At 35.7% G+C, this 25,199-nt stretch overlaps 1 protein-coding gene across 1 annotated transcript; it reads left to right on the forward strand.

The window, feature by feature from the left end:
• Positions 1 to 40: 40 nt before the first annotated feature.
• On the forward strand, positions 41 to 24,650 carry Smp_149150 (putative acyl-CoA-binding protein (acbp) (diazepam binding inhibitor) (dbi) (endozepine); the record flags this gene model as incomplete). Its single annotated transcript, XM_018797307.1, has 9 exons — positions 41 to 98; positions 3,795 to 4,004; positions 9,434 to 9,526; positions 9,614 to 9,719; positions 11,731 to 11,843; positions 14,824 to 15,017; positions 22,517 to 22,631; positions 22,664 to 22,726; positions 24,571 to 24,650. The coding sequence occupies 9 exons, from the start codon at positions 41 to 43 to the stop codon at positions 24,648 to 24,650; spliced, it is 1,032 nt and encodes a 343-aa protein (XP_018652362.1).
• Positions 24,651 to 25,199: the final 549 nt, after the last annotated feature.

Raw genomic sequence — 25,199 nt, forward strand, 5'->3', positions numbered from 1 at the left:
AAAACTATAGATAATTCTAAAATTAGCGTTTTTACTTGAAATGTACTTTAGTCATGAAGGCACACATGAGGAAGCGACATTCACTATATATACTCGATGTAAGTTTTAAGCTAAACTCCACCAAAATGCCACTTGTTTTGCTTGAAGTCGGGAAATGGTAATACCTGCTCTTATAGTACTTTTTTGGTGATAATTCAAAGCCATCAGCTGTTTTTTGCGATTGTGCGTATATTTTGGTAGATCCCGCATCTGTGTAAATTTTGAGTGTTTTCGACGAGTTTTTCCCTGAATTAACTAGAAATCTGCCAGAAATAGATCGATCTCGCCCTCACTGTGCATTGGGGAGCCACAAACCTCTTGAAATTCACACAAAAGTAGTCGGTGAAACTTACAGTAATATAACAAATAATTAATACCTGCGTGTTTAATCGAAATGTCGAAGTTATCATTTTAGATTGCCACTTGAGTGACTCATTTTTATTATAACACTAATCCACTTTATCTCATGTGAAAGTAACCTTACTTCGCGATGTCTTAGTTTTTCAAAATCTTCCTCGTTGGCACTGGATAATCAAAATCTTGATGCTTGACAAGGGTACCTACCGTTCCGATGAAAATAATGTTCTTAAAATTATAATTCCCGAATGATGCTACCGAAGAAATTATGACTCAAAGGTTAAGGAGGTATAGGAAACATTTAATGCAGCGAGACTGAGTGCCGTCTCCTACAACCGCCCCAAAGTAAGAACGGCTAATAACGACAGATTGCTTGAATTCGCCACACCCATGTGTATTTACCAATCCAAATACTCCTGTGGAGCCAGCTATATAGGACGTACAATTCGGCAAGTTCGTCATCGCATATCAGAATACCATCCGTCTTGGTCGAGCAAAGGACAGGTAAGAGTGATCAAGAGAGTTCTATTCTCGCTCACTTGGTCGACACAGGTCACCAAGTTTATTTGAACAAAGCTTTTAAGGTTATTCTCCGCATTCCATCACACTTGCCGCATGGTGTACGAGTTCGTCTTTTGCATATTGCTGAAGCTATTGAAATCCATGTTTGCAAACCAAACCTTTGCATCCGAAAGAAGTTTGTGCGACCACTCTCGCTACCTTGACCATCGGTATAGGGCGTTTGTAGCAGAACTTTGAAAACTATTTTCATACATCTTCCACATTTTGTATTTTACTTATTCTCAACATTCGTCTCTTAACTCTTACATAACTACTATACTACTGACCATTCATCAAAATATTTTGTTAGTTCCTTCTTTTTTATACATTATGCAACGTAGTAACTGTTTGATTTTCAAATAGTTACTTTGATTATTATAATTTCCTTTCTGCCAATTTCTCATTGTTAGTTTATATTCGTTATGTCATCATATGCTTATTACGTAACGTATCTACTCGATGAGTATTAATTCAATATTGTAAATCCTATATATAAACTAACTGATTAGGAATTTCTTCTCTTGATTCGTTCCTTTTTCATTTGCCAAATAGTTTCTCGTCGCCACGTTTGTGAATTTAGTGTCAAGTAATAATCACCCTACACTAATGATTTCGGTGCATAATTCCGTATTATTGCGTGTGTAGTAGGCCATAAAATGTCGGGATGTTAATCAGTTTTCGGTTGACCAGATTCAGGATCATTTGACAGGATTGCTTGAGACACTATAAGTTCCTGTTGCGTCGACAAATGTGAACATGTCGATTGATGCTATGACTTCTGTCACAGGTAGGCATAGGCGACCCTGTAATAACTAACATGTGGCAGGTGTCAATTTATCTTCACGACTAAGAGTTTGCTGTTCACGACCAGCTATTGTTTTGTTGTAACTGTATATATATATATATTGTTATATACCCCGGAAACACACTGATGAATTATAAGTACGAGAGTGGTTCTCATCAATTTGTGAAGTATCAAAATTCTCTGTTACCTCCACAAAGTTGGTATTGTCTTGTTCCAGAAGTTGAGCTCCTGATCCAAATTCTAGACTGTTTGTGCTTCGGTAATAATTTGTCTCTTATATATCGATAAGTTGCGTTTAATGCTTCGATGATTGATAGATAATTTTGGAAACTATAAGGTAGACTTGTTAGGGCAGCAAATGTTTACCTGCCCACGTTTCTAGTGAACACCAGATGAAAGAACAGCTGAATCATTTCTAATCGCAGCGTGCGCAATTGTAATCCAAGTTAAATATCGACCGAACAGTAACTTACCTGACTCTTCAGGATAGGTGTTAGTCTCAAAACTCCTACTTAATGTTATATATGTTTTCGAATTTCACCCTATAAAGCCTATGGTATTTAACTACTCACGATATTCTTTCCTAATTTTTTTGGATTCCAATCTGGCATGAATTTAATTATTTGGTTTTACTTGCAAAACTAGGGCTTCATTGACTGAATGGGATCTAATTTTTATGTTGTAAATATACCTAGGTCACATTTTGGTGATAGAATTTTGTCCTTTTGTATCATCGGAATATCTGCAACTTATACTGTGAACTCTTAGGACGTTGCTCACATTGATTAAGATGAAAAGCCAATTTGGTAGTAATAAAACTGTAGTTGTTTAAATCTAAACGTTCTATACAAGTGTTATTAGTTTGGAATAAATTTTCCTATACATTAACCATGTTATATTATGTAGTCGGTTTGGCTCTCAGTATTATTTTATGCAAACCCTCAGGTTTTCTTTTTAATATAACAATGTTTACGTGAAACGTTCATTTTACAACGATAAATGACACGCTTTTGATTCTTTTTCTATTACCGTTTAAAATACGGCTTGTAATATATGTATGCCCATTTCTTCATGTACTATATTGAACAGTTATTTGTTCAAGTTGATTGAGCTTGCCTTAAATTTATATGCTATCAACGTTTGTTTATTTTCTATGTTGAGTTTATTGACTGTATCAACCGTACCTAACTGGTCTCCACTTTCTCATCTTGTTTTCAGATTTTACAACACTGTTTGTCGTTACATCAGCTAATCAACGTTTAGTTGATTGAAGAACTTGCTGGAAAATCTTATAGATCAAACCGATATTAGTCATATAAAATACAACCAAATCATCCTCTGTGCCTGTCGTCAGATACTGAAGTTTTCTTTCAAATTTTTACCTTCATTGTTCTAAATTAATAAGCACTTTAAGCTGCACAAAAACTCATTGTTTGATGTTAGTATTATTTCTTTTGACTTATTTTGAACACATCTATTCGAATTCAGTCTATTTCTAGTGTAGTTGTTCAATGACATGTTTGTGACTTAACTGAGGCAAATGATCTATCAATTTTAATGGTTGGTTATCAGTTGATTTGAAATTAGTCATCCTCTATTTCCTCTTGCAGCCAAATTGTTCTATCCTGAATGTATACCCTGATTGTATTATTTTATTTGTATTTACTTGAAGGTATACCCTATGGTGTTCAGTCACGATTTCTACCTCTTATATTTCGCAATAAAGGTCTTTCACTTACTTCATTAGGTCTACATAAACTTCTTCATATTCCTTGGTTACTTAAAAGCTTTTATGCTCCGGTAATTGATAGACATGTGAACAAAAGAGTATGGTTATTTATCAGTTTCAGTGGTTTGTTTTTTTGTACAGTTTTGTTATTTCACGAAAGTGAACAATTAGTCAGTGGAAACAATTATTTCATGTTCACTATTTCTTTTTGTCTTTTTATGTACAATTTTTGGGCAGCTTCACAAGACATTACTGTTGATTCACTGACCTTGTCCACCTTAGCATCTAATCAAATCTCTTTAGGGAATACTATACAAGTTGTTGGTTACAAATGTGGAGCTATTATTGGTGGTGGGTTTCTTGCTTGGTTATCAGCTTTTGTAGAAATTAGTTATCTTTTCATATCACTTAGTTGCTTATATGCTAGTGGAATGTGCTTTTGTTTGATTGGAAAGTTTTGGAAATTTTGTAATGTCAAACAGTTTCACGAAAAAACGTACATTCAAGTAAATGGTAAGATTGAATTGATAAACTGCACAGTGATTTGTAATTTCATAACGTTTTTGCGTAATATTATTTTGTTTTTCATAAGAACTTTCGTCTAGATTTAAACGAATAGTTTCACAGTAGATGGGCCCCGAGTTAATATAAGATATTAAGGAATATTAAGTGATGTACTTTTCAGCTTTAATTCTTTTATTGCAGTTCGTTTTTCAGATAGACTAATGCTTCCATCTTTAAGGGACATTGTCAGTCCAAGGGATAGTGATTTTTACCCAGCTACCCAACTTGAAGCAGGCGGAACCACGTCAGAATCTGGAACCTTCTAGTTAAAAGTTAGGTGTCTTAACCACTAAGCTACTTTTTTAATTATGTCTTTTACTTAGCTAAGTTGTATTTACGTCAAATGCATAAATTGCTTCTAATGATCTTGATATCTGGAAAGACAATCGAAGAACGTTCATGTTGGATATTTCATGTGTAAAGTCAAGTTCGTTGGGGAGCGGTGTCTATTACTTAACAGTCCTGTCTCTATTATAGGTTGAGTGATTTAGTTCATAATATTGTTAGCAGGCATCAGTCGAGGCTTTTGAACTTCATTTCATCGTCTACTCAAAAGTGTGTTGTCGATGAGTTAAATTAGCTAATGTTAAACAAACCGAAATCAATTGTTGGTCTGATTCTTGCAAGTATGTTTGTATTTCCTGCAAAAAGGTTCATGAAACAATGGTCACTGGTTAGAACGATCCTAGATGACTCGGCTTAAAATTAGTTGTAATCTGCCCAGATACATTCATACTTTCAGATAACGTTTTACACTTTATTGCTTCTTATCTTTTCCAATCCTTACCCTTGTATGTTGTAATATTTCTCCATTTCTTTTGATTTCCTTTTTTCATAATTACTTACACCTGTTACCCCCAATGGAGCATAGGACACCGACCAAAACTCTCCAACCCACTCTGTCCTGGGCCTTCCTTTCTAGTTCTATTCAGTTGTTGTTCATTCTTTTCATATCTGTTTCTTTGGTCTTCCTCTTCTCCTTTGGCCTTGAGGGTTCCGAGTGAGAGCTTGCCTTGTGACGCAGTTGGGTGCTTTCCTCAATGCATGTTCTATCCACTTCCAGCGCTTCTTCCTGATTTCTTCCTCCGCTGGAATCTGGTTTGTCCTCTCCCACAGTAGGTTGTTGTTGATAGTGTTTGGCCAACGGATCCGAAGTACTTTGCGTAGATAACTGTTAATAAACACTTGTATCTTCTTTTTATACTACTGAAAGTATTTCAAATTTAATATATAAGGCAAAAATCCAAGTTGTTATGTTTGCCTGTCAACGCCCATGTAATTGAATTGAAGAAAGTAGGACATGTTTTCTTCTTTTCATATGTGACATTCTGGATTAATTTCTCTTGTTTGTTATGGAACGTAGTTTGGAAGCGAGTAGTAAATGTTTGCTTCTCTGAGCACTCCAATTATTAATGGTGGTTCGACTAAGCCTTAAGTCACTTCTGTAAGCTATCTACTAATCTCATAACACTTAAACATGTAATAATGCCAAATCCTTCTAATTCATACGTCCGATTTATTATTTCACTTTAGGGTGGTTGGCGTTAGGTTGCGTACTTTCATGTGTGGGACTTCAGTATATTGGCTTGCGAATGGATTGAATTTTTTCCTAATTAACCCGTGTTAAGGTGACTGGAATAGCCATACAAACAAATAGTCTAAGCAGTTCAGTATAACCACCATAACTATGGTTTTTGGTATTTTCACGAGAATATTAACTCTACTATCAAAATACGATATCACAGCCTATGCGGCCTGTAATTGTTTCAATGAGCCCCATTAGAAGGTAAAGAATTTTTGGTTGTTCCGCAAGGTACTCGTAATCTGTGCTAAGAGACTAAATGATGTCTCTTAAAACCAATCAAAGTCCCGTAGATGCATTCGTTTTCGATCTTCAAATCTTGATTTTTAATATTTATCTGATTTCATCCCCTGATTTTATTCATTCCTAAAATATGTGTTCTGTGTTTGGTTTATCATTATAAACAATACTGGGCATAAGGTGCTAGGTGAATTGATTGGTGAGGTTTTGGTGTAGTGAAGGAGAACAAGAGTGGGGACAGTAGAATCTATTTGAATACAAAATTACAGAACAACTTAGTGAAATCTGAAAACCTTACAGTAAATACTTCATTTGCAAAATATCAGTCAATCGTCTCGGACTTTATTGTTCTTTTGTTTCCATACCAATCATTTTTTGTTCTCGTCCTCTTTTCTTTGATCTTCTTAACCTAATGCCTCCAGGCATTTCACTTTCGATTTATGATACGTACTACTTATATCTTTCGACGTCAGTAGCACACACCACAGCGGATCTTCATCAACTGGGGTGCTTAGGACCAGTGGTACGTATGCCTAATCACCACCTACTTCAATGTTCAGTGTTAGCTGGTGTATGAATTAGCTAGGAGAAAGCTAAGATCTAAACCAAAATGTAACGTTAGTTGATGAGGTCATTGACTACTGGCCTAAGCCATGTTGGTAAATGAAGGCTATTTGGTTGGGGTCCACGCGATCAATGGTTGAAAACATTGGATAATATGTCTCAGAATCGTAAAAAGTGGTTAGTGACCGGATAACACAGCTCAAAATTGTTCCTAATGGCATAGGCACATTCATTCTGTCTTCCTCTGGATCCTAAGTTTCTAAATTATCTTATTATTTTTTTTTCACGAATCCATATCTTATATGCTTAGTCTTTCCTATGACCATTACTATCTTTGCCACTCTGGGATTTGCTTTGACAATTTCATCTCACTGTGCTAATGTGGTCCGGAAAATTGAACCGATTCACATTTGTGCCAGTTTCTTAGTTGCATATAAATGGCCCAAATTCATGAAGTCCTTATTTTGTTCTAGATCGTAAGTTCCAATACTCTCCTCAGTATACCTTTTCATTCTGTTTTTCTGGACCACATTCCTAGTCTTCAGTCCTCATTGTCATTGGTGCTACATTATTTTGATTCTTCTAACTCATCATGTTAAATTGTACGGGAACTTGGGCGAATGCACATCTTTGTCAGATTATACATTATGACTGAATGACTGACTTCAAATTGTTCATGTATAATCTCCTTTATTATGCTCATTTAACGTATTAAGATGTGTTCAGATGATTGGGCCGTGAAACTTGTATTTGAGGGAAAAAAGCGGTAGGAGGGGATGAAGAAAAATAAACGAAGAAAGAGTATGGAAAATAAAATTGTTTATTAAGGCCAAGGGAGAGATAAAGGTGTTACAAATTTCTTATGAACACAAAGACTTGGATCGTTGGATGGAATTCCTATAGCTTCTGCTATGTGTAAGAGATGAGATCGAACCCCATAAGGAAAACTAGTAGGAATACGATAAATAACTTTAAAAGACTGATTTCTGTCAACTTCATGACCGCTATCGATCAAGTGTGAAAGAACCGAGCTCCGTATTGTCTTGACAGTACCTTTTCCTAACCACGAAGGGAGGTGTTCACTAACTCTTTGGTTCAATTGTCTGGTAGTGCGCACAATATAGCTTTCTCCACATGAGCAGCTGAATTCATAGATACACATAGAAGTGACATAACCAGGTAACTTATCCTTTAGTTGGGGAATCACCATAGATCGTGTCGAGTAAGAAAGAAAGAGGTCGGCTGCATTAAACGTTCTCTTAACTGCTTTAGTCAGTCTATCCCGTAGTACATCATCAGCTAAATCGCCGTTGAATTGTAGTTTCAGGAAGAGCGGTTTCTTCGCAGCTGTTGATATCTTTATTTTCTTATTTGTTAAATGCAAATGTTTCTTCAGGAATCCTTGTGGATAACCCCTTTCAATCAACATATTATGGATAACCTCTAACTCATTGTTGATTGAATCGACTGAGCAAATCTTCCTAGCTCTATTTGCCAGACATTTGACTAAGTTTCTTTTATAGTAGAGAGGTACAAAGCTTAATAAGTGTGTGTACTGGCTAGATGAAGAACTTTTCCTAAACATACTTCTACTGATAGAACCGTTTGCTTTTTTGTTTAACAAAACGTCAAGGAAATTTAGTTTATTATCTAGTTCCTCTTCACATGTACACTTAATTGCTCGGTGTTTGTTGTTAAATAGTTCTAGTAGTTCTTCTTTTCCAATGTCCTGATCGACAATAATGAAAGTATCATCAGCGTACTGACAATAGAAGTCTTTAATAACAATTATTATAGACAAATTGATAGTATAGCGATGGGTTCACCTCTAGGTCATATCCTTGCTGTTTTTTTTATTGCGAAACTAGAAAATGGACCTCTCAAAGATGTTATCAATAAGCTTGGCTTCAATTGTCAGTACGCTGATGATACTTTCATTATTGTCGATCAGGACATTGGAAAAGAAGAACTACTAGAACTATTTAACAACAAACACCGAGCAATTAAGTGTACATGTGAAGAGGAACTAGATAATAAACTAAATTTCCTTGACGTTTTGTTAAACAAAAAAGCAAACGGTTCTATCAGTAGAAGTATGTTTAGGAAAAGTTCTTCATCTAGCCAGTACACACACTTATTAAGCTTTGTACCTCTCTACTATAAAAGAAACTTAGTCAAATGTCTGGCAAATAGAGCTAGGAAGATTTGCTCAGTCGATTCAATCAACAATGAGTTAGAGGTTATCCATAATATGTTGATTGAAAGGGGTTATCCACAAGGATTCCTGAAGAAACATTTGCATTTAACAAATAAGAAAATAAAGATATCAACAGCTGCGAAGAAACCGCTCTTCCTGAAACTACAATTCAACGGCGATTTAGCTGATGATGTACTACGGGATAGACTGACTAAAGCAGTTAAGAGAACGTTTAATGCAGCCGACCTCTTTCTTTCTTACTCGACACGATCTATGGTGATTCCCCAACTAAAGGATAAGTTACCTGGTTATGTCACTTCTATGTGTATCTATGAATTCAGCTGCTCATGTGGAGAAAGCTATATTGTGCGCACTACCAGACAATTGAACCAAAGAGTTAGTGAACACCTCCCTTCGTGGTTAGGAAAAGGTACTGTCAAGACAATACGGAGCTCGGTTCTTTCACACTTGATCGATAGCGGTCATGAAGTTGACAGAAATCAGTCTTTTAAAGTTATTTATCGTATTCCTACTAGTTTTCCTTATGGGGTTCGATCTCATCTCTTACACATAGCAGAAGCTATAGGAATTCCATCCAACGATCCAAGTCTTTGTGTTCATAAGAAATTTGTAACACCCTTATCACTCCCTTGGCCTTATAACATATTTGAGCTAATCACGCTTTTCAGATACTATAAATTTTATAGTTTAATTAAGTCATAGTTTTACATTTTAATATTGTATATCTTTGACTTCTTTCATTTTACTTGAATAATCGACTTTAATTTTCATCAGAGAATGAGAATTCAGACGGCGAAGGAGATTTAACCATTGTGTCAAAAGAATATTCGTACACGAACGCCTTCAAAATTGCCCTGGGTGATTCAGGTGGTTCACGTTGTCTTATTGTTCTTCTATTGATTTATAAACTTGGAGAGCAAGGATCTATGAATATGTTACCTTTGATGCTTTTAGATAGAGGATTTTCTTTATCTAAAGTTGGATTTTGGACTGGTGTTGTTGGACAGTTGGCATCTATAATTGGGTCTACATCTGGATATTATATTCAGAAAAAGCTCAGGTTTGTTTAAGCTATCAAACAAATACTTTCGAATGCTTAAAAATTGTGACGAAAGGACGGAGTTGATCTAAAATACATGGTATGCTTGACTCAGTCCATTTCAAAAAATCTGACCACACATTTACTTACCAAAACAATGCATGTGAAAACTAGTGTATAACATCTAAGTAAACGGTCAAATAGATAATGTTATCATCATAAGTATATAAGACAATATGGTTTAGTATAGTAGTAATAACTGGTTTTCACGTTGTCATTGGCACTAAAATTGATTGTGAATTATCAGGTCAGGTTAGAAACGAACGAATTACTTCTGGATACCTAACGAATACTCATATTTTCATTTTATTAGGAGTCATAAACTTGAAGATGCACCGAAAGCAGTTCCTATATATGGGCTTTGAAGGCTATTGAAAGGTTATTTCTATCACTTATTTCGGTTTCTTGCTTTGCCTTCACTTATCTGGGATTGAGGGCCTAACGAAATACGAAGTCATTTCAGTCACATCCACCAACTGAATAGGTTGATTACTGTTTCCATTCACTTTTAAATCAATAAAATTAACAGAATGTTGTTTTATGATGTTGTAAAGATCGTTGCATCTAAAGCTCCACATCACAGACTGACTTTAAGTAGATAACCAATGAAAGCGAGGAAGCACTGGCCAGTTATTTCATCCTAATGTAGAAATTCTCAGCATTGCACATCTACGACGTCATCTTTTCAGGTCTCACCGTGGGCATCTAACATTCTGGTCACAATTTACACTTCTGACTCTAATCATGCACGATATCGTGTGACCAACATCCATTGGGATTGGGGCCATTTGTATCACATCCAACTGGCCACGGCTTCTTACTGAAACTCTGGGATTTACCTCTCGAAGTTAGTCAACAGTAAACACTTGGTGATTGTTATTATGTGGTATCGAGAATATCGTTAAATTTTGCCTATTCATTTATGGTGATATTGACGTCCATGTAAAAATACTACTTTTGTTCTCTTGATGACAATCGATCTGGCAGTTTCATGTCTGTTTTCAGCCTCCGTTTTCCTTCGTACAGTATCGGAAAGGGGTTTTGATATTAAGCAATTTCTATGTTAGCGTACAAACTTTTGTAGCTATCTATTTTGTAGTGGTGTCTCAGTCTCCCATAGTAATATTCATAATCTTTTCCACTTGGAAACAAATGAAAAACGTTACTTAAGTTAGTTTTTTTTTCAAAAAGTCAGGAAACAATGCCGTATTTTTATTTTCAGCTTAGATGATGCCAGTAGTGATTAGATGAAACACGTACAGCACATAGTTCAGATTTTGAAATCATTTTCTCTTTAGTGTTAAATATTTCAGGAACTTCCTCTCAGGTTTATACAATAGACACTCAAATTATGTCAGTGATTCAAACCATTGTGGTTGTACAAACTTCTTTTGGATACAAAGGTTTGGTTTGCAAACATGGATTTCAATAGCTTCAGCAATGTGCGAAAGACGAACTCGTACACCATGCTGCAAATGTGATGGAATGTGGTGAATAACCTTAAAAGCTTTATTCAAGTCAACTTGATGACCTGTGTCGACCAAGTGAGCGAGAATAGAACTCTCTTGATCACTCTTACCTGTCCTTTGCTCGACCAAGACGGATGGTGTTCTGCTATGCGATGACGGACTTGCCGAATTGTACGCCCTATATAACTGGCTCCACAGGAGCATTTGGATTGGTAAATACATATGGGTGTGTCGAATTCAGGCAATGTCTTTATTAGCCGTTCTTATTATAGGGTGGTTGTAGAGCCATGATGAAAAACTAATGGAAAAGAAGTTTCTCTCGATTCGTCCTTTTTTTATCAAATGTCGAAATAGGAATTCTCGCTGAATTTGTAGTTCACCAAGTGGATGTATTTGTTGTTTTCATTTTGTTATCTAAGTTGAATGATGTAATTGTGTTAGGCTTATATGATCGTTTTGGATAACATTATCATCAGCTTCGAATTTCCTCTTAACGCTTTTAGATCTCCACTGACTTCAGTTTTAAGCCTGATGATAATTCGTGCATGTCTACAGTTCCCTTTAACAATGATTGCTTTCAAATCTATTTGGACAAGTGCACCTAACGTTTCTTTCTGTAAGTCATTCAATCCACTTTTATTTATATCAGTATGTGTAATTTTTTAGTACTCTATTTCTAAAAAAAATTTTTTTAAGTACTCTATTGCGAGATGATAGCAACCGATGGTTAGAGACCTTGAATGACATGGCTCAAAATCGTTTACAATGGCGAAGGTGTATCCACTCTTTGTGTTCTCCCAAATTCTAACCTTCTGAATTCTTCATGTCTCTATCTTCTCTTTCCAAATTTGTTTTACTGGATTATACTCCTTCAATAACATTTTCAAACCGTAATCTTTCACATTACTGCTTATACTCTTACTACTTCTACCACTATGGGATTTGAATCGACAACTGCATCTCTGTGCTAATATGGTATGGCAACTTGAACTGATGTACGTATGTACGAAGTTCTACGTTGTGACAGACTGAGAGAGACTGGAGTACTCTATTTCATTTAATTATAGTTTAGAATAATGTGAATTAAAAAGTCAAGTTATGTAGTGTGTTATTTGTAATGTTAAGAAATGCCCCATTACATTATTGAAGTTTATAAAAGGGATTAGATTATAAATTAGTAAACTTAAATTGTCAAACGGACTAAAAAAGTTGTGATAGATTAAAGACCAAAGATACTGTAGTGTGGTCTACTTATATCCATATAAGTAGTATATGGTGATGGTCAGATATAGAATGTATTTTTGCAGAAGATTGATAAGGAAAGAACTGAAATGAAGCGCAATTGGTAGGACAATGCATAAACAATGAAATTAGAGAAGATGGACTGATATTTACAGAAGTAACAGTGAAGATTGAGACAATTGATTAATAGTTTTTTCTGCTGTATGGTTATCAGATCTTAGTAAGATAGTTTATAATCTGTGCTTAAATAAATTCGGTTGTCCCCACTGTTGTTCTTGTTTACTACAATACAACTCTACTATTAGAGATTTTGGTCTGATTTCACAGAAAGGTAAATAAAAAAAACATAAATTAGATTAGAAATCGAATATAAACAATCGTATTAAATACAGAGATTGTTATGACTTGTGGCCCGTTAGACATCACATCACTTATTCGTCAATCGGAATACGACTTATACAATCTTAACACTGTGTTGTGCCACAACAATGATGTATTGACCGGTATGAGCAGCCTGACATCATTATTGATCCTTTTTTCCACCTAGCATTGCTTGTTGAGTCCAGAACGCCAATATCAGCTTTCACTATACGAATCATTTATTTCGGACATACTCAGTTTATATACAAGCAAACCAGACCACATCATACCATAAAATAAAAAATAACCATTGTACAAGATCAAGACAAAAAGTGGTTGTGAATGGGAGACTGTAATTAATAAACTGGGCATAACTTAAGAATAGTAAAGCCTATAATTAGAGGGATATGAATATACATAATCTAAGAATACATGTATAATATTAATCCATTAACAGCTCTTAGAAGTTACCTATAATGTAATCTTCGCTAGGATTTAACATAGATATATAGGCTTGTCTTGTAAATTCTCCAGTACCGAGTGATTTTATTATTTTGGTGTATTTGGCATGTGGCTAGCAATAGAAGCCAGGTGGCATGGTTCGCCCTGGTCGGGACCCATCAGCTAGACATGCCTTCATCCAACTCGAATCTAGTATCTTTCATTCAATGAGCTATTCACTAATCTACTGACTCCACTTAGCCACTACAACAGTTAGGTATGCATTATTGTCTGTTCGTAATTTCCCATTGTTGATATTCAGAATTGGACTATATAAACTTATTAGGTAGCACAACGAATAATGCTTTGGGATTTGAACGGAAAAGTCATGGATCAGAATCTTATTGTATGAACAACAACAGTGAGATGTAGGCAAATCGAGGTAACGATTCCCAAATAGTTTCCACTTCTAGTCACATACAAGACATTCTGTAGCTTGATACATAATGTTAGGTCAAGGCAATCCGGTCAGGATGCACATATGGGAACAGTAACTGATCAGTTGAATTTATCACTATCAATGAAGAGAGTAACATCATTATTCTAGCTCTCCTCAAGTTGTTAATGAGAAGTGTATGTTTGAATAATGAGTATCTGTGTAAATTCTTTCTAGAAAGTGTCATTTTCCAGATTAGAATCAATTCCCAAGTATTATTCTATTATCCGAAAACCCACCAGTGTACTGTAATTAAGGGATGTAACACTCGTTCTACATTGACGATGAAAAACAACCCATTTCTCCAAATACTGTTTATTTATACCATGATATCGTGAATAAATGCATAAAGCTGTTGAGGTTGCCTGGCTCTTTGATGTTATTATGATTTGTATTACTGTTAACAAGAAAGAAGTCTTATTGATAAGTATCAACTAAATGAGACTTATTGAACCAGAATGGGAATCAGAAATCTGGCGCGCTATCCTTACCATCTGTTGTGGTGGCGTTTGGTAAGAATACAATTAATTTTTTTTTTATTTTTAAAAAAACCTTAGGTTTATGAAATTTTTAAGTTTAATTACTAGACAGAATTCACTATAGTTACCGTTTTTTCTTGTCTCGTTACTGGATATCCGATACCAATCGTGTCTTTCAGTATGGGGTTGTGGAGGTTGTTGAATTTTATTGAAATCACGGGCCGATCTACGTTAAACCACTATTAAAAATCTAGAGGCACTGGATGGCTGTTTCGTCCAAGTATGGGGCTCCTCAACAGTGCACATCCACAATCCTGCATGCAGGAATCAAACCAAGGATTTTTAGTTTCGCCCACGAATGCTTAACTTCTAAACCATTGATCCAGCATGCAAAGGTGCTTGTTTTCGGACGTACTTTTATATCTAATCATGAAGATAGCTGGTTAGTTTGAGTTTCAGTTGTTTCTTCTCATAATTCAAAATAGAAAGCAGAGTTTGGAAGAAGGCGATAACTTTTCATCAGTTTAACGAACATATATTTTATATTTACTTTCGTATTTTCTTTTTTATTCGTTTAGGGATAGGTTGTTTATTGATGGATAGTTTACTAGTTGTAAGTGGAGGGATTACAACAATTATATTCACATTGATGATGCATTGTACATGTTCTGAAACATCTAAAGCTTATCAAGCAACTCATTATTCCATATTAAGTACAGCAGAATTATTGGGAAAACTTTTATTTGGTACAATAGCTGCATACTTTACAGATGTATTCGGATATGGAATGGCTTATTTGTGCTTTTTAATTTTATCTATACTTCCAATTCTATATGTTTATAAATATTCTGGGAAATTTCGATTTCTTCCCTAAATAGTTATCTAACTCGGTAAGTTTTTTTTCTTCTCAATTCAGTCAAATATTGTATAAGAATGTTTTATCTTGATAATTGGCTATAACTATTTATTTATTTATTTATTTGAACACAAATATTGGTACAAAGGGGGCACTAAATACATATGCGCCTCACAAATCTCATTCGATTTGTGTGAGGGCTATGATACTGCTCAGGTGCCCAAACTGAAGCAGGTGGTTTTCTTAAGGGGCCACACCCGGAGTCTTTGACCTAAAGATCTGATCCACAAGGCAGTGGAGCATCGTGAGGAGATGCAATCCCATGGTAGCCGGTGACAAACAGTTGGTTCATACGCCATTTGTTCCTTCAGGATACTGGAGCCCATGTTCACCATTGGTTTGGAATCAGGGTTTTCCAACTCCCCTAGGTGGACTCTCCCTGTCCACCAACCCGGTTGAAGCGCCAGTTATTCGCTTTTCGTCCTCTCACTTTCGTGAACAACACCCGTGGTACGAAAAGGCAGTGAGTAGGACTTCCCTGTCAGAGACTGTATACGCGTGGCCATGTGAGAGGATTTCGACAGGGAGAGCGGACTCTACCCACTCTTGGCCGTACCAGGGCATTTTGGGGGCTCAGGTACTTCTTAGTGTTGATCGAACTTTATCTATCAAGTTGTAATGTAGCCACTAGTCTAAGTAACTCTTTTTTAGTTTAAAAGAGTTTTTCGATACTATTCATTCTTCTCAATTGTCCATCTTTCTTTTTAGATCTAGTTTACTTGTGAATTACAAAAGATAGAAACAATCTTAAATTGTTGACTATGTAAATAAATGAAATTGGATTATATCAAATAAACTAAAACAAAATTCGAGTTGAAAGTTTTGTTAAGTTCATGCTACTCACTAGAGGAACAGTTTTTATTTTACAAAGAAGAAAATCCATACGAAATTATAAGTAAATTAAGTAGTTGGGTTAGTGTGGTGTGGGCTACTTATATTCACATAAGTATTATATGGTGATGGTCAGGCATAGAATGTATTTTGGCAGAAGACCGATAAGGAAAGAACTGAAATGAAGCGCAATTGGTAGGAAACTGCATAAACAATGAAATTAGAGAAGATGAACTGATATTTACAAAAGGGACAGTGAAGATTGAGACAATTGATTGTTATTTTGCCCATTCATTGTTTGCTGTATGGTTATCAGAATTTAATGAGATAGTCTGTAATTTGTGTCTAAATTCATTCAATTGTCCCCACCCGTGTTCTTGTTCACTACACTAGTAGTAGGGAAAAATTCATTTATTCTATAGTTTATCTACTCACCTCTGATTGTAATTGTATTGTGATTGTTTTTTTCATTGGATAACTCCATCACTTTCTTTTCTGTTAATGTTTGATAGTATGGATATATTATTTTTTTTGGCCTTACATTAAACTGTCATTGACCTATTTTGTAATATATGGGATATTTCTTCAATTTTGGACTTTCTAAAATATATATTCGTTTGTAATTGGTTGTTGACTTTTATCAATAAAATATAAGTTTAGGCGAATTTAGTTTCCATTTGATATCTAATTTTGCACAGTTTGGTACGTAATCCAGACTTTAAATAAATTTCTAGTGACTTGAGTTATTACATTATTGATAATATAACTGAATTTCGACCACTCAGTCAATCACAACGTAGAACTTCGTACGTACGTACATCAGTTCGAGTTGCCATACCACATTAACACAGAGATGCAGTTGTCGATTCAAATCCCATAGTGGTAGAAGTAGTGAGAGTATAAGCAATATGTGAAAGATTAGGGTTTGAAGATGTTACTCAAGGAGTATAATACAGTGAAATAAATTTGGAAAGAGAAGATAGAGACATGAATAATTCAGATTAGAATTTGGGAGAACACAAAGAGTGGATGCACCTTCGCCATTGTAAACGATTTTGAGCCATGTCATTCAAGGTCTCTAACCATCGATTACTATGATGCCGCAAATCCCAACCAGGTAGTCTGCACCTACCAACATGTCTCAGTCCACTTGTTTTTGACTTCATGGATTTGTGCCACATTTTGGTCTGGTCGCCCATAGCTTTCTTCCAACCTACTCCTACACCATGGAACATTGCACGTCGGGGCAGTCAGTGGTTGGGCATTTGTAACACGTGTCCAGCCATCTCAACTGATGAAGTTCCACTACTTCATCAATCGATTTTCCATCCTTACGTAGTATCTGTTTCCTAACAACTGCATTACTTACCCGGTGGTCCCAGGATATACGAGCAAGGCTTTAAAGAGACCTATGATCTAATACTAGTAGCCTGCGAATATCCTCTACTCTTGCCGGTCATGTTTTGCTGCCTTAATTTCGACCAGTATGAATTGACATAATTGCATCTCTGTGCGGAATAACTTGATATATTTATTATGTCAAGTTTATATGGCATATGGATAGTAACAATCCAGGACGCATACGTCTTCCTATTTGGGACCCATTGCAGATTGAACATTATTTCTTGGATGCGGGTAATTTGGATTTATCTGAATTACAACAAGGCTGACAATGTCTGTGCATAAATATCCTTGCTATTTGTTTTTTCATAGTAGATCATGCGTGACGGTGTTAGGTATATAGTGCGTTGTGTTCCAAGAAGACTGAAGAAAAAATAACCTAATCCGGTCATGTCACGGCATGTTTTACCAACTCAATAATTCGATTTCTTTCCATATTTAGTTCACTGTTTTCCATATTGATGAGAGCCTAACTTCGTTTTACACCTCCATCTAAATAGTATGGTCTTTCCTCCCGCTCCATGTTTCATTAGTCTTATTATTCACTGACAGCTCAGTTCTATTGTATTATTTATTTACAATATCCAAGAATCTGTGGAGAGAAATGTTTCTTTTTAGTAAACATTCATTACCATAGCTATGCATTTGTAAACAATACGAAAAGCATAGTAATTTTTGAAGGTATCTAACTAGTGGTCTACTTTTATCAGGTTATGAAATTGTTACGCCAGTGGAATGTCACTAAGCCCTGTCTAAATCATCCAGCAGCAGGTGAATAAATGTCGAACAATTTACGGAACCTTATTAAGCTGAAAGACAACCAACTATGGACAGGCGCATGCTGCTGTGGTCTCGCTTTGTATTGTGTAATATATTAATACTAATATATCATGGTGCCTTTTGGGAGTATTTATTCTAGCCAGTCACATGAGAAGTTGATTCACCTAGTTGTCACGATGAAATGATTTGAACCAATTTATAACAGCTAAGTGACTTCAATGTAAGCTAGGAGGTCACACTATTTCCTTCCGACTTGAGTAGATCCCAATCATAGACACGGGTCACTTACATTGGTGATCTACATAACTATTTCCACAATTTATAAGAAACCAATGTATAGTTAGTAGATATTAAGAATTAGACCATAATTATAGTAAAAATGATAAGTGCGTTAACATCTTTCTTCAGTGCTATGACAAGTAGTTTTTATACACTCATTAGGCAATGTCAGTATGATTCCATCTGTTCACTCTGTCCTTTCGGATTGAGGACATGAACTGCATCATGATCTCGTTAACGATGTCGCAATTGGTTGTCCACAAGTGAGCCAAAATCTGAGATGAATACTATGGTACTAAGATGTTCAAATTAAGTAGTGTTTCGACGGGGTAGTCAATCCCCTCGCATATCAAACATCAGAATCAGTATTTTATTGCCCCTTGTATAAGTTTATTATTTTCGGACAACGATGACGTTTGTGGAATATGTGCCCCGCTTAACTTTGTATATTTGTCCATCTAATTTGCGTTAGTAAATAATGCAATGAAGTTCGAGAATAATTTTAAATACATACAATTCACACATGCGTCAATGCAAACTGACAGTCAGAGACGGTGAACGCGTCTTCTGAATTTAATTAAAGCTTGCTTGGATATCTGGACCACCCGTTCCTGCAATCTAGATTGTTCGACAAATTATTTAAATTCGTTTGTTTTAATACATCCTTACGTCTATTAATCGCATAACCTATTCAGGAGCGTTTATCAAATGTTTATGGCCTTTTGCTGTACCAGTTAAAAAAGTACATTAAGAGACATCGTAATGTCTGGTAATATGAATTGAAAAGAATGAACATTTTTCACATGTTATTTCCTAGACTGCTGACATCTTACTGGCGGCCACTCAATATTTATCGTCAGGATCGATCAAGAAATAAGAAAGGGAAACTTGTTGAGATACATTGTACTTAGAATTCTGCATTATACGATACAATATTATTGAATAAAACCATCAACTATGATAATGACCAAACATTCTTTATCATGATAAATTCAGGCGAGTGTATCGATACATACTGTTATCCACGCATGCCCACGGTCACATATATAAATGACGGAATAACTAGTAAGATCAAGATAGTTCTTTCGTCTTAAAGCTAGGGAACTTCACAATGGTGTATAATAAAATGCAGGCTTCTACAGTGAGCATAAAAGGTCACTAGAGATATCCTGCCTAAACGTCATCCAGGTGTACTGTATATCACAATGAGAATATTGTTTGATATGTCCCTCCACTTCGCATGCTCTCTGTGTTATTATAATTCAGTATCTAGCTGGTGTCTATGTTTACCGACCCCTCAGCATATTACTGCGGTAGCATTTTAACGACTTGAACTGGTTGATTCAGAGTTGGCCGAAAAAAGCTTTGTAATGTTAAAACATTATTGCTCAAGTGTTTGTTTTTACTTCGCGTTGTATTTATATTTCCAATTATAACGACGTTTAAATCGCTCAACCGGCTGATTACAGTGAAATTCAATGGGGATGATGTACTGAAGGCCATAAGCTCCTCAGGCTTAGACATATGGCGCCTGAATGTCGATTTCTATTTGGAATCTTCCAGTACGCCGAATGCGCCCGGTTACCGAGTGCGAAAACATATAGTCGAAAGGAGATTTTTTGTATCTAGTCTATTTTATATGCATATACACTCACTTAAATATATCTTTCAGTCCCTTAGTAAGTTAAGTATACCGGTGTTTAGTGGTCTATCGCTTATAAAATAAAGCCATTCCTTGGAAAAACGAATACACATGTCATTTGGTAATTTCTGACTGGTGCAATGTACTGTTCTTGAATGGTACTTTTTAATCGGCCCATCGCATTACTGATAATTTGTCAAACAGTACACAACATGGTTTTTGTGAACGATTGTCATACACATCTGAGGTTAGTCGCTCGATAGTGGAAGACTGGCAGGTGATATCTACGTTGGCTTCAAAAAACGTTTTGAGGAGGTTTCATAAACTGAACTTCTGTTTAAGCTAGGAATCTCTAGATAACCGTCCAGAAGTGTAGTGGTGGGTCCTCCATAGAAAAATAACATAACACTTAGAAACTAGTGCCTGGTAGATTATAGTAAGCCACCATCCTAGGTCATTTATTGTAAATACCCCACGTGAATTAAGTCCTGGTATATTAGATTCCCGACGCTACTTTACGCTGGTCACATTGAAAACTGAAGAGAAGTAGCGGAAGATGCCGACGCACAAGAAATTCGCGCCAACCTAGACATTCTAGCAGGCTTGTCTAAGTCATATTTAATGACTCTCAGTGAGAACAAATGTAGCTACATGTACTCTGGACATGCAGTTACCAATAAATAAAAAACTGAGTAAAAATCAGCGCTGTTGTAAGGCCAGTGAGATGTTATTGAGCTCTAGTCAAATCATCCGGCGGTTGATTCCCTTCAAGACCAAGAACAACTAATGCGGATCAGTTAATCGTATACCGTGGACTTGCCCGTACAGTGGTGACCGCAACTTCTCCCTTGTTGTATCTACTTTTACCAATACGTTTCTGTAATAACGTCCTTTGTGTTATACGGTCTTCAAAGCAGCCATAGTACCTTGATACGACGAAGAGGTAATCCACATTAGGTGCTGATTACGAAGTGTGACATCGAAGTCAGATGGTTCGCAACACTATTCCCGTCTAACTAGAATAGGCTTTCAATCATTTGGCATAGATAATCTTCCTTGTCGATCTACACTGTCAGCTCTGAGTCACAACGATACAGTTGTAAAGGTATGTTATAGTCTTGAGACCACTTGTCACCGCTGTCCGATTTCATATATTGTGATAGGACATTTAGGAGAGATACCTTGGAGGGAGTAAGGAGGACAGCTATCCGTGCAATGAGGGAATTACGGAGCCTAACAGTACACAATGGGATTTGAAAAGTTAGACCTATTCTCTTCTTTACAGATAATTAAGAGTCCATCTTGTTTTCGAGTATAATTTACTGAAATATACTCACTTTTTCCTTCGAGCAGAAAGAAAAATCAGAAGGGAATGGCGATGTAGCTCAAAAACTCAGAATAAAGAAATCACCATGACAAAGTTTCCCACCGATTAATCAACACTTGAAATATGCTAGGAGAAAATATGGCATCTAAACCCTCAATTATCTCATTCAAGGGGAAATAAGACACTCACAGAGCCTTCTAGAAAACAACTAGCACAGGCTCTACGTTTTTTGTCTTCATTATACAAATCTGAATCTGAAATGTAAAGTGGACACCAGACTTTTGATGTAATTTAGTGGCGCAGTAGGTTTCTATAACTGGCTTCCTTCTGTGCTGACTCACTTTTCCTTACGGATATTTGTTTTGTTAGGTTCTAAGCCTGATATAAAAACTGAAAGGGTTAAGCTATGGATAGAGTGAAAAACATTCCTTAAGTAAGACCGTCTGAAAATTTCTGACTTTTTCGTGGTTTTAAACACGAAGAAGAAATCGGAGCGTTTTCATCTTCCTTTAGATAACAGATAGCTGTGAATTATTTAAGATATTGTTTACTATATTAACGATATCTGTATGCTCAATGGAAAAATATCTGGGAAAAGACATACTGTAGATTATCAGCGTAGATGATTTCTGTCGAATGATTGGAGGTCTACTGGAGTTAGACGTGAACGGCGTGACGAACGCAAAACCACTTAAGTAAAGACCATCTCAAAAATCCATACCATACACTCGGTACGTGCTTAAGTAGAAGAGCTGCAAATAAACAGTAAGAATATGAAGAGTTTTCATTAAGAAGTATAGTAGGTCGGTGGATCTATGTAAATCCTTACAAATTGTTTTCCAATTAAGAACCAATATTAAGATACTTTGAAGAGACCGTAACCGTGAAAACGTGCTAATAAATAAACTTTTAAAAACTTTAAGTTAAACTATACGCTCATCAGCCACATTCAAACAAACAAGGAAAACACGATTGAAATTAAATCAGCGAACCTAAAACTCACAGCGCCTAACACAACTTCGACCTTGGTGTAGCGCCACAAGAACAATGGATATTACGAAAGTATTCATTCTTGCTTATCTTAATTGTTTTTAGGAATTTGACAGTCACGCTGAAAAAGTCAAAAAGCTTAAAACAAAACCGAATGATCATGATCTTCTCGAGCTTTACGCCTTGTACAAACAAGCTACAGTTGGTGACAACAATACGAGTACGTTTTTTAGTTTAAATTTTATTCAGTAGGTTCACCTGGAATCCTCGATCTGAAAGGAAAGGCGAAGTGGAACGCTTGGAATGGAAAAAAAGGTAAGTTGTTTAAGGCCATATGTATATGTAGTGCAGACATACCTGTACTTGAAAACCATCTGCATAAGTATTTAGGTTAGTTTTTGCAGTTGAATAATGACATGGTGACTGAAGCAAGACATTTTACCACAACATTATAACAACTATACACTCTGAAGACTAAAGCTAGGAATCTTTTTGCTTACGATGAGCGGAGAGATTCAATATGGTTAGTTATTAGTCCTATATGACTGGGATGCGTGCGCTTCTGCTTAATTTACCGTACACTGTACGGTATGTCGCCGTGGTTGTGATTCCTTACTAATGGTTCATACTTAAGGTACTATAAACTCGTCCTCAGTATTGCGTATTTCAACTAAAATATTCAGCACAGTGACATTCGTAGGAATAAACAGATTTGGCCTGACTACCAAGAAAGGACTTGTTTACTAGTGCATAGTTATTTTTTTTTAAATAAGCTACTTCCGTGTGCTACAAACTAAATTTGTAGACAGTTTGTACAAAACCGTAGGATTAAATATTATTAAACATGGTTAGATATGCCCATCTCTACCGTCCAGAAATATATTAGTAGTGATGTCACATCCCTTAGTTTTATATAAATGTACATAAAGCTTGACTTGCAATATAGATTATGCAACATTGGTTTAAATCAATGCTCATTATCATACATTCATTTAACCAAGTATAACGTTATGTAGACCGGCCTATGATGTTTATCAATAATTGATTGCACCAATCATGAGGCTGTCAGGGTTCTTACCGAGTAATCTACAGTGTTTTGAAACTCACATGTCGAAGATCTAGTCAACTTTCAATCTTCCACTGAAGTTAAATAAATGTAATGATCGGTCTACTTGGTTCCCGGTAGAACTGTGGACCGCTTTGGCTTTTTATCCGTAAGCCAACCTGTGATCCACTCCTCTTGGATGTAATAGTCAAGTGGCACCCTATTTAGTTACGTGTTGTTCCCAAGTATTTCTCATGCAACATAGAAAAGATTGCTGAGCTCTTGAATAAGCTTAAAATAAAAGAATATATATATATATATACGCATTCGTATGACCGAATTTTAAAACATGACAGCAGAGTGCTAGAAAGCAGTAAAATAATCATCCAAGACCTGGGCTTTGCAATTTTCAATCCTTATATCAAGGTTTCTAATCTGCTAAATGTATAACCACAATAAATACTTGTTCATGACAATCTTTAGGGATCAATGACCATTCATCCTCCTACAAACAAAGAAACCTATATACTGTGAACTAAGTTCATAGTATTCATCTAATTATGATTGCAGATATTTTGCTTTTGATTGGTACAAATTACCAGCAATTTTCTTGAGTTTTCGTTGAAGACAGTTAAGAAACTCCCATAGTATCGGTCACTCATCTGATAGGATACAACTTTTACTAAGGGATGTTTTAAACGTATGTCTGAATTATCCACCTTAAAGCTCAATACACTAGACGTACTTTGGCCTTGGATTACAGTTCATATAGATAACAAGAAGAACGGACAATACATTTAGAAAAACAATTTGTGGTATAAATGGATATCTTCACTCATTTCATCTTGTAGTTATTTGCGAAATATAGCAATTGTACTTACTAATGTTATAAGCCAGCAAAATATTTCGCATTGATTTATTTTGTTACCATCAGCTCGCGGTTTTTTTACTGATGTATCACTGTCCTGATAAATGGTTCCAAAAAGTCACCATTTAGTCTTACACAACGTAGAACCTGGCATATATGCGCATCAGTTCTTGTTGCCATATCGCTAGCATAAGTTATAAAAGTGGTTTCCTGTTGATTTTATTACTGTTTACTTTTAAATTACAGGTATTTGCAGAGAAGAAGCCAAAAAGTTGTACGTGGATAAAGCTAAATGCCTTATTGCAAAACATGGACTGGAATCATAATTACTATTAATTTTGTGCAAGAAAACTAATCTATTCAGTTAATATTTATTTATTTTTGATATGATTTACATATTAAGGTTGGCTATTTTTACGCTTTTATTCCTCATCTTTTTGATTTTTTACTTAACAAATGTAAATTGTAACGATAGGGGTCAGCAAACATTTTTGATAGGTCTTACAGTTATTTTTGATTGTATATCTAAACGTATTTTACGACAATAATGACTTCTGTTGTCTTTCATACTTTGTCTTAATATCGAAATATATTTTAAAGGAAACATGGAGATGCTTCTTTTTGTTTAGAAATAGTCAGTCTCAGCGATTTGGATAAATGAAGACTATAGTATACGTTCAGGCAGTTATAGGCAACGTAGAACCTGATATATTGGTTCAAGTCGCCATATCACATTAGCACGGCGAGATAAAATTATTACATGACTAATCTTAGAGTAGTGAAAATATCATTAATGTAAAAGGTTTGGTATACAGAAAAGAAAACGAAGGTATAAGGAGATTTCAAGACTCAGGTTCTATAGAAAGACATGAAGT

This window comes from Schistosoma mansoni, chromosome 4 (assembly GCF_000237925.1).
Source record: "Schistosoma mansoni strain Puerto Rico chromosome 4, complete genome".
Lineage (NCBI taxonomy): Eukaryota > Metazoa > Platyhelminthes > Trematoda > Strigeidida > Schistosomatidae > Schistosoma > Schistosoma mansoni.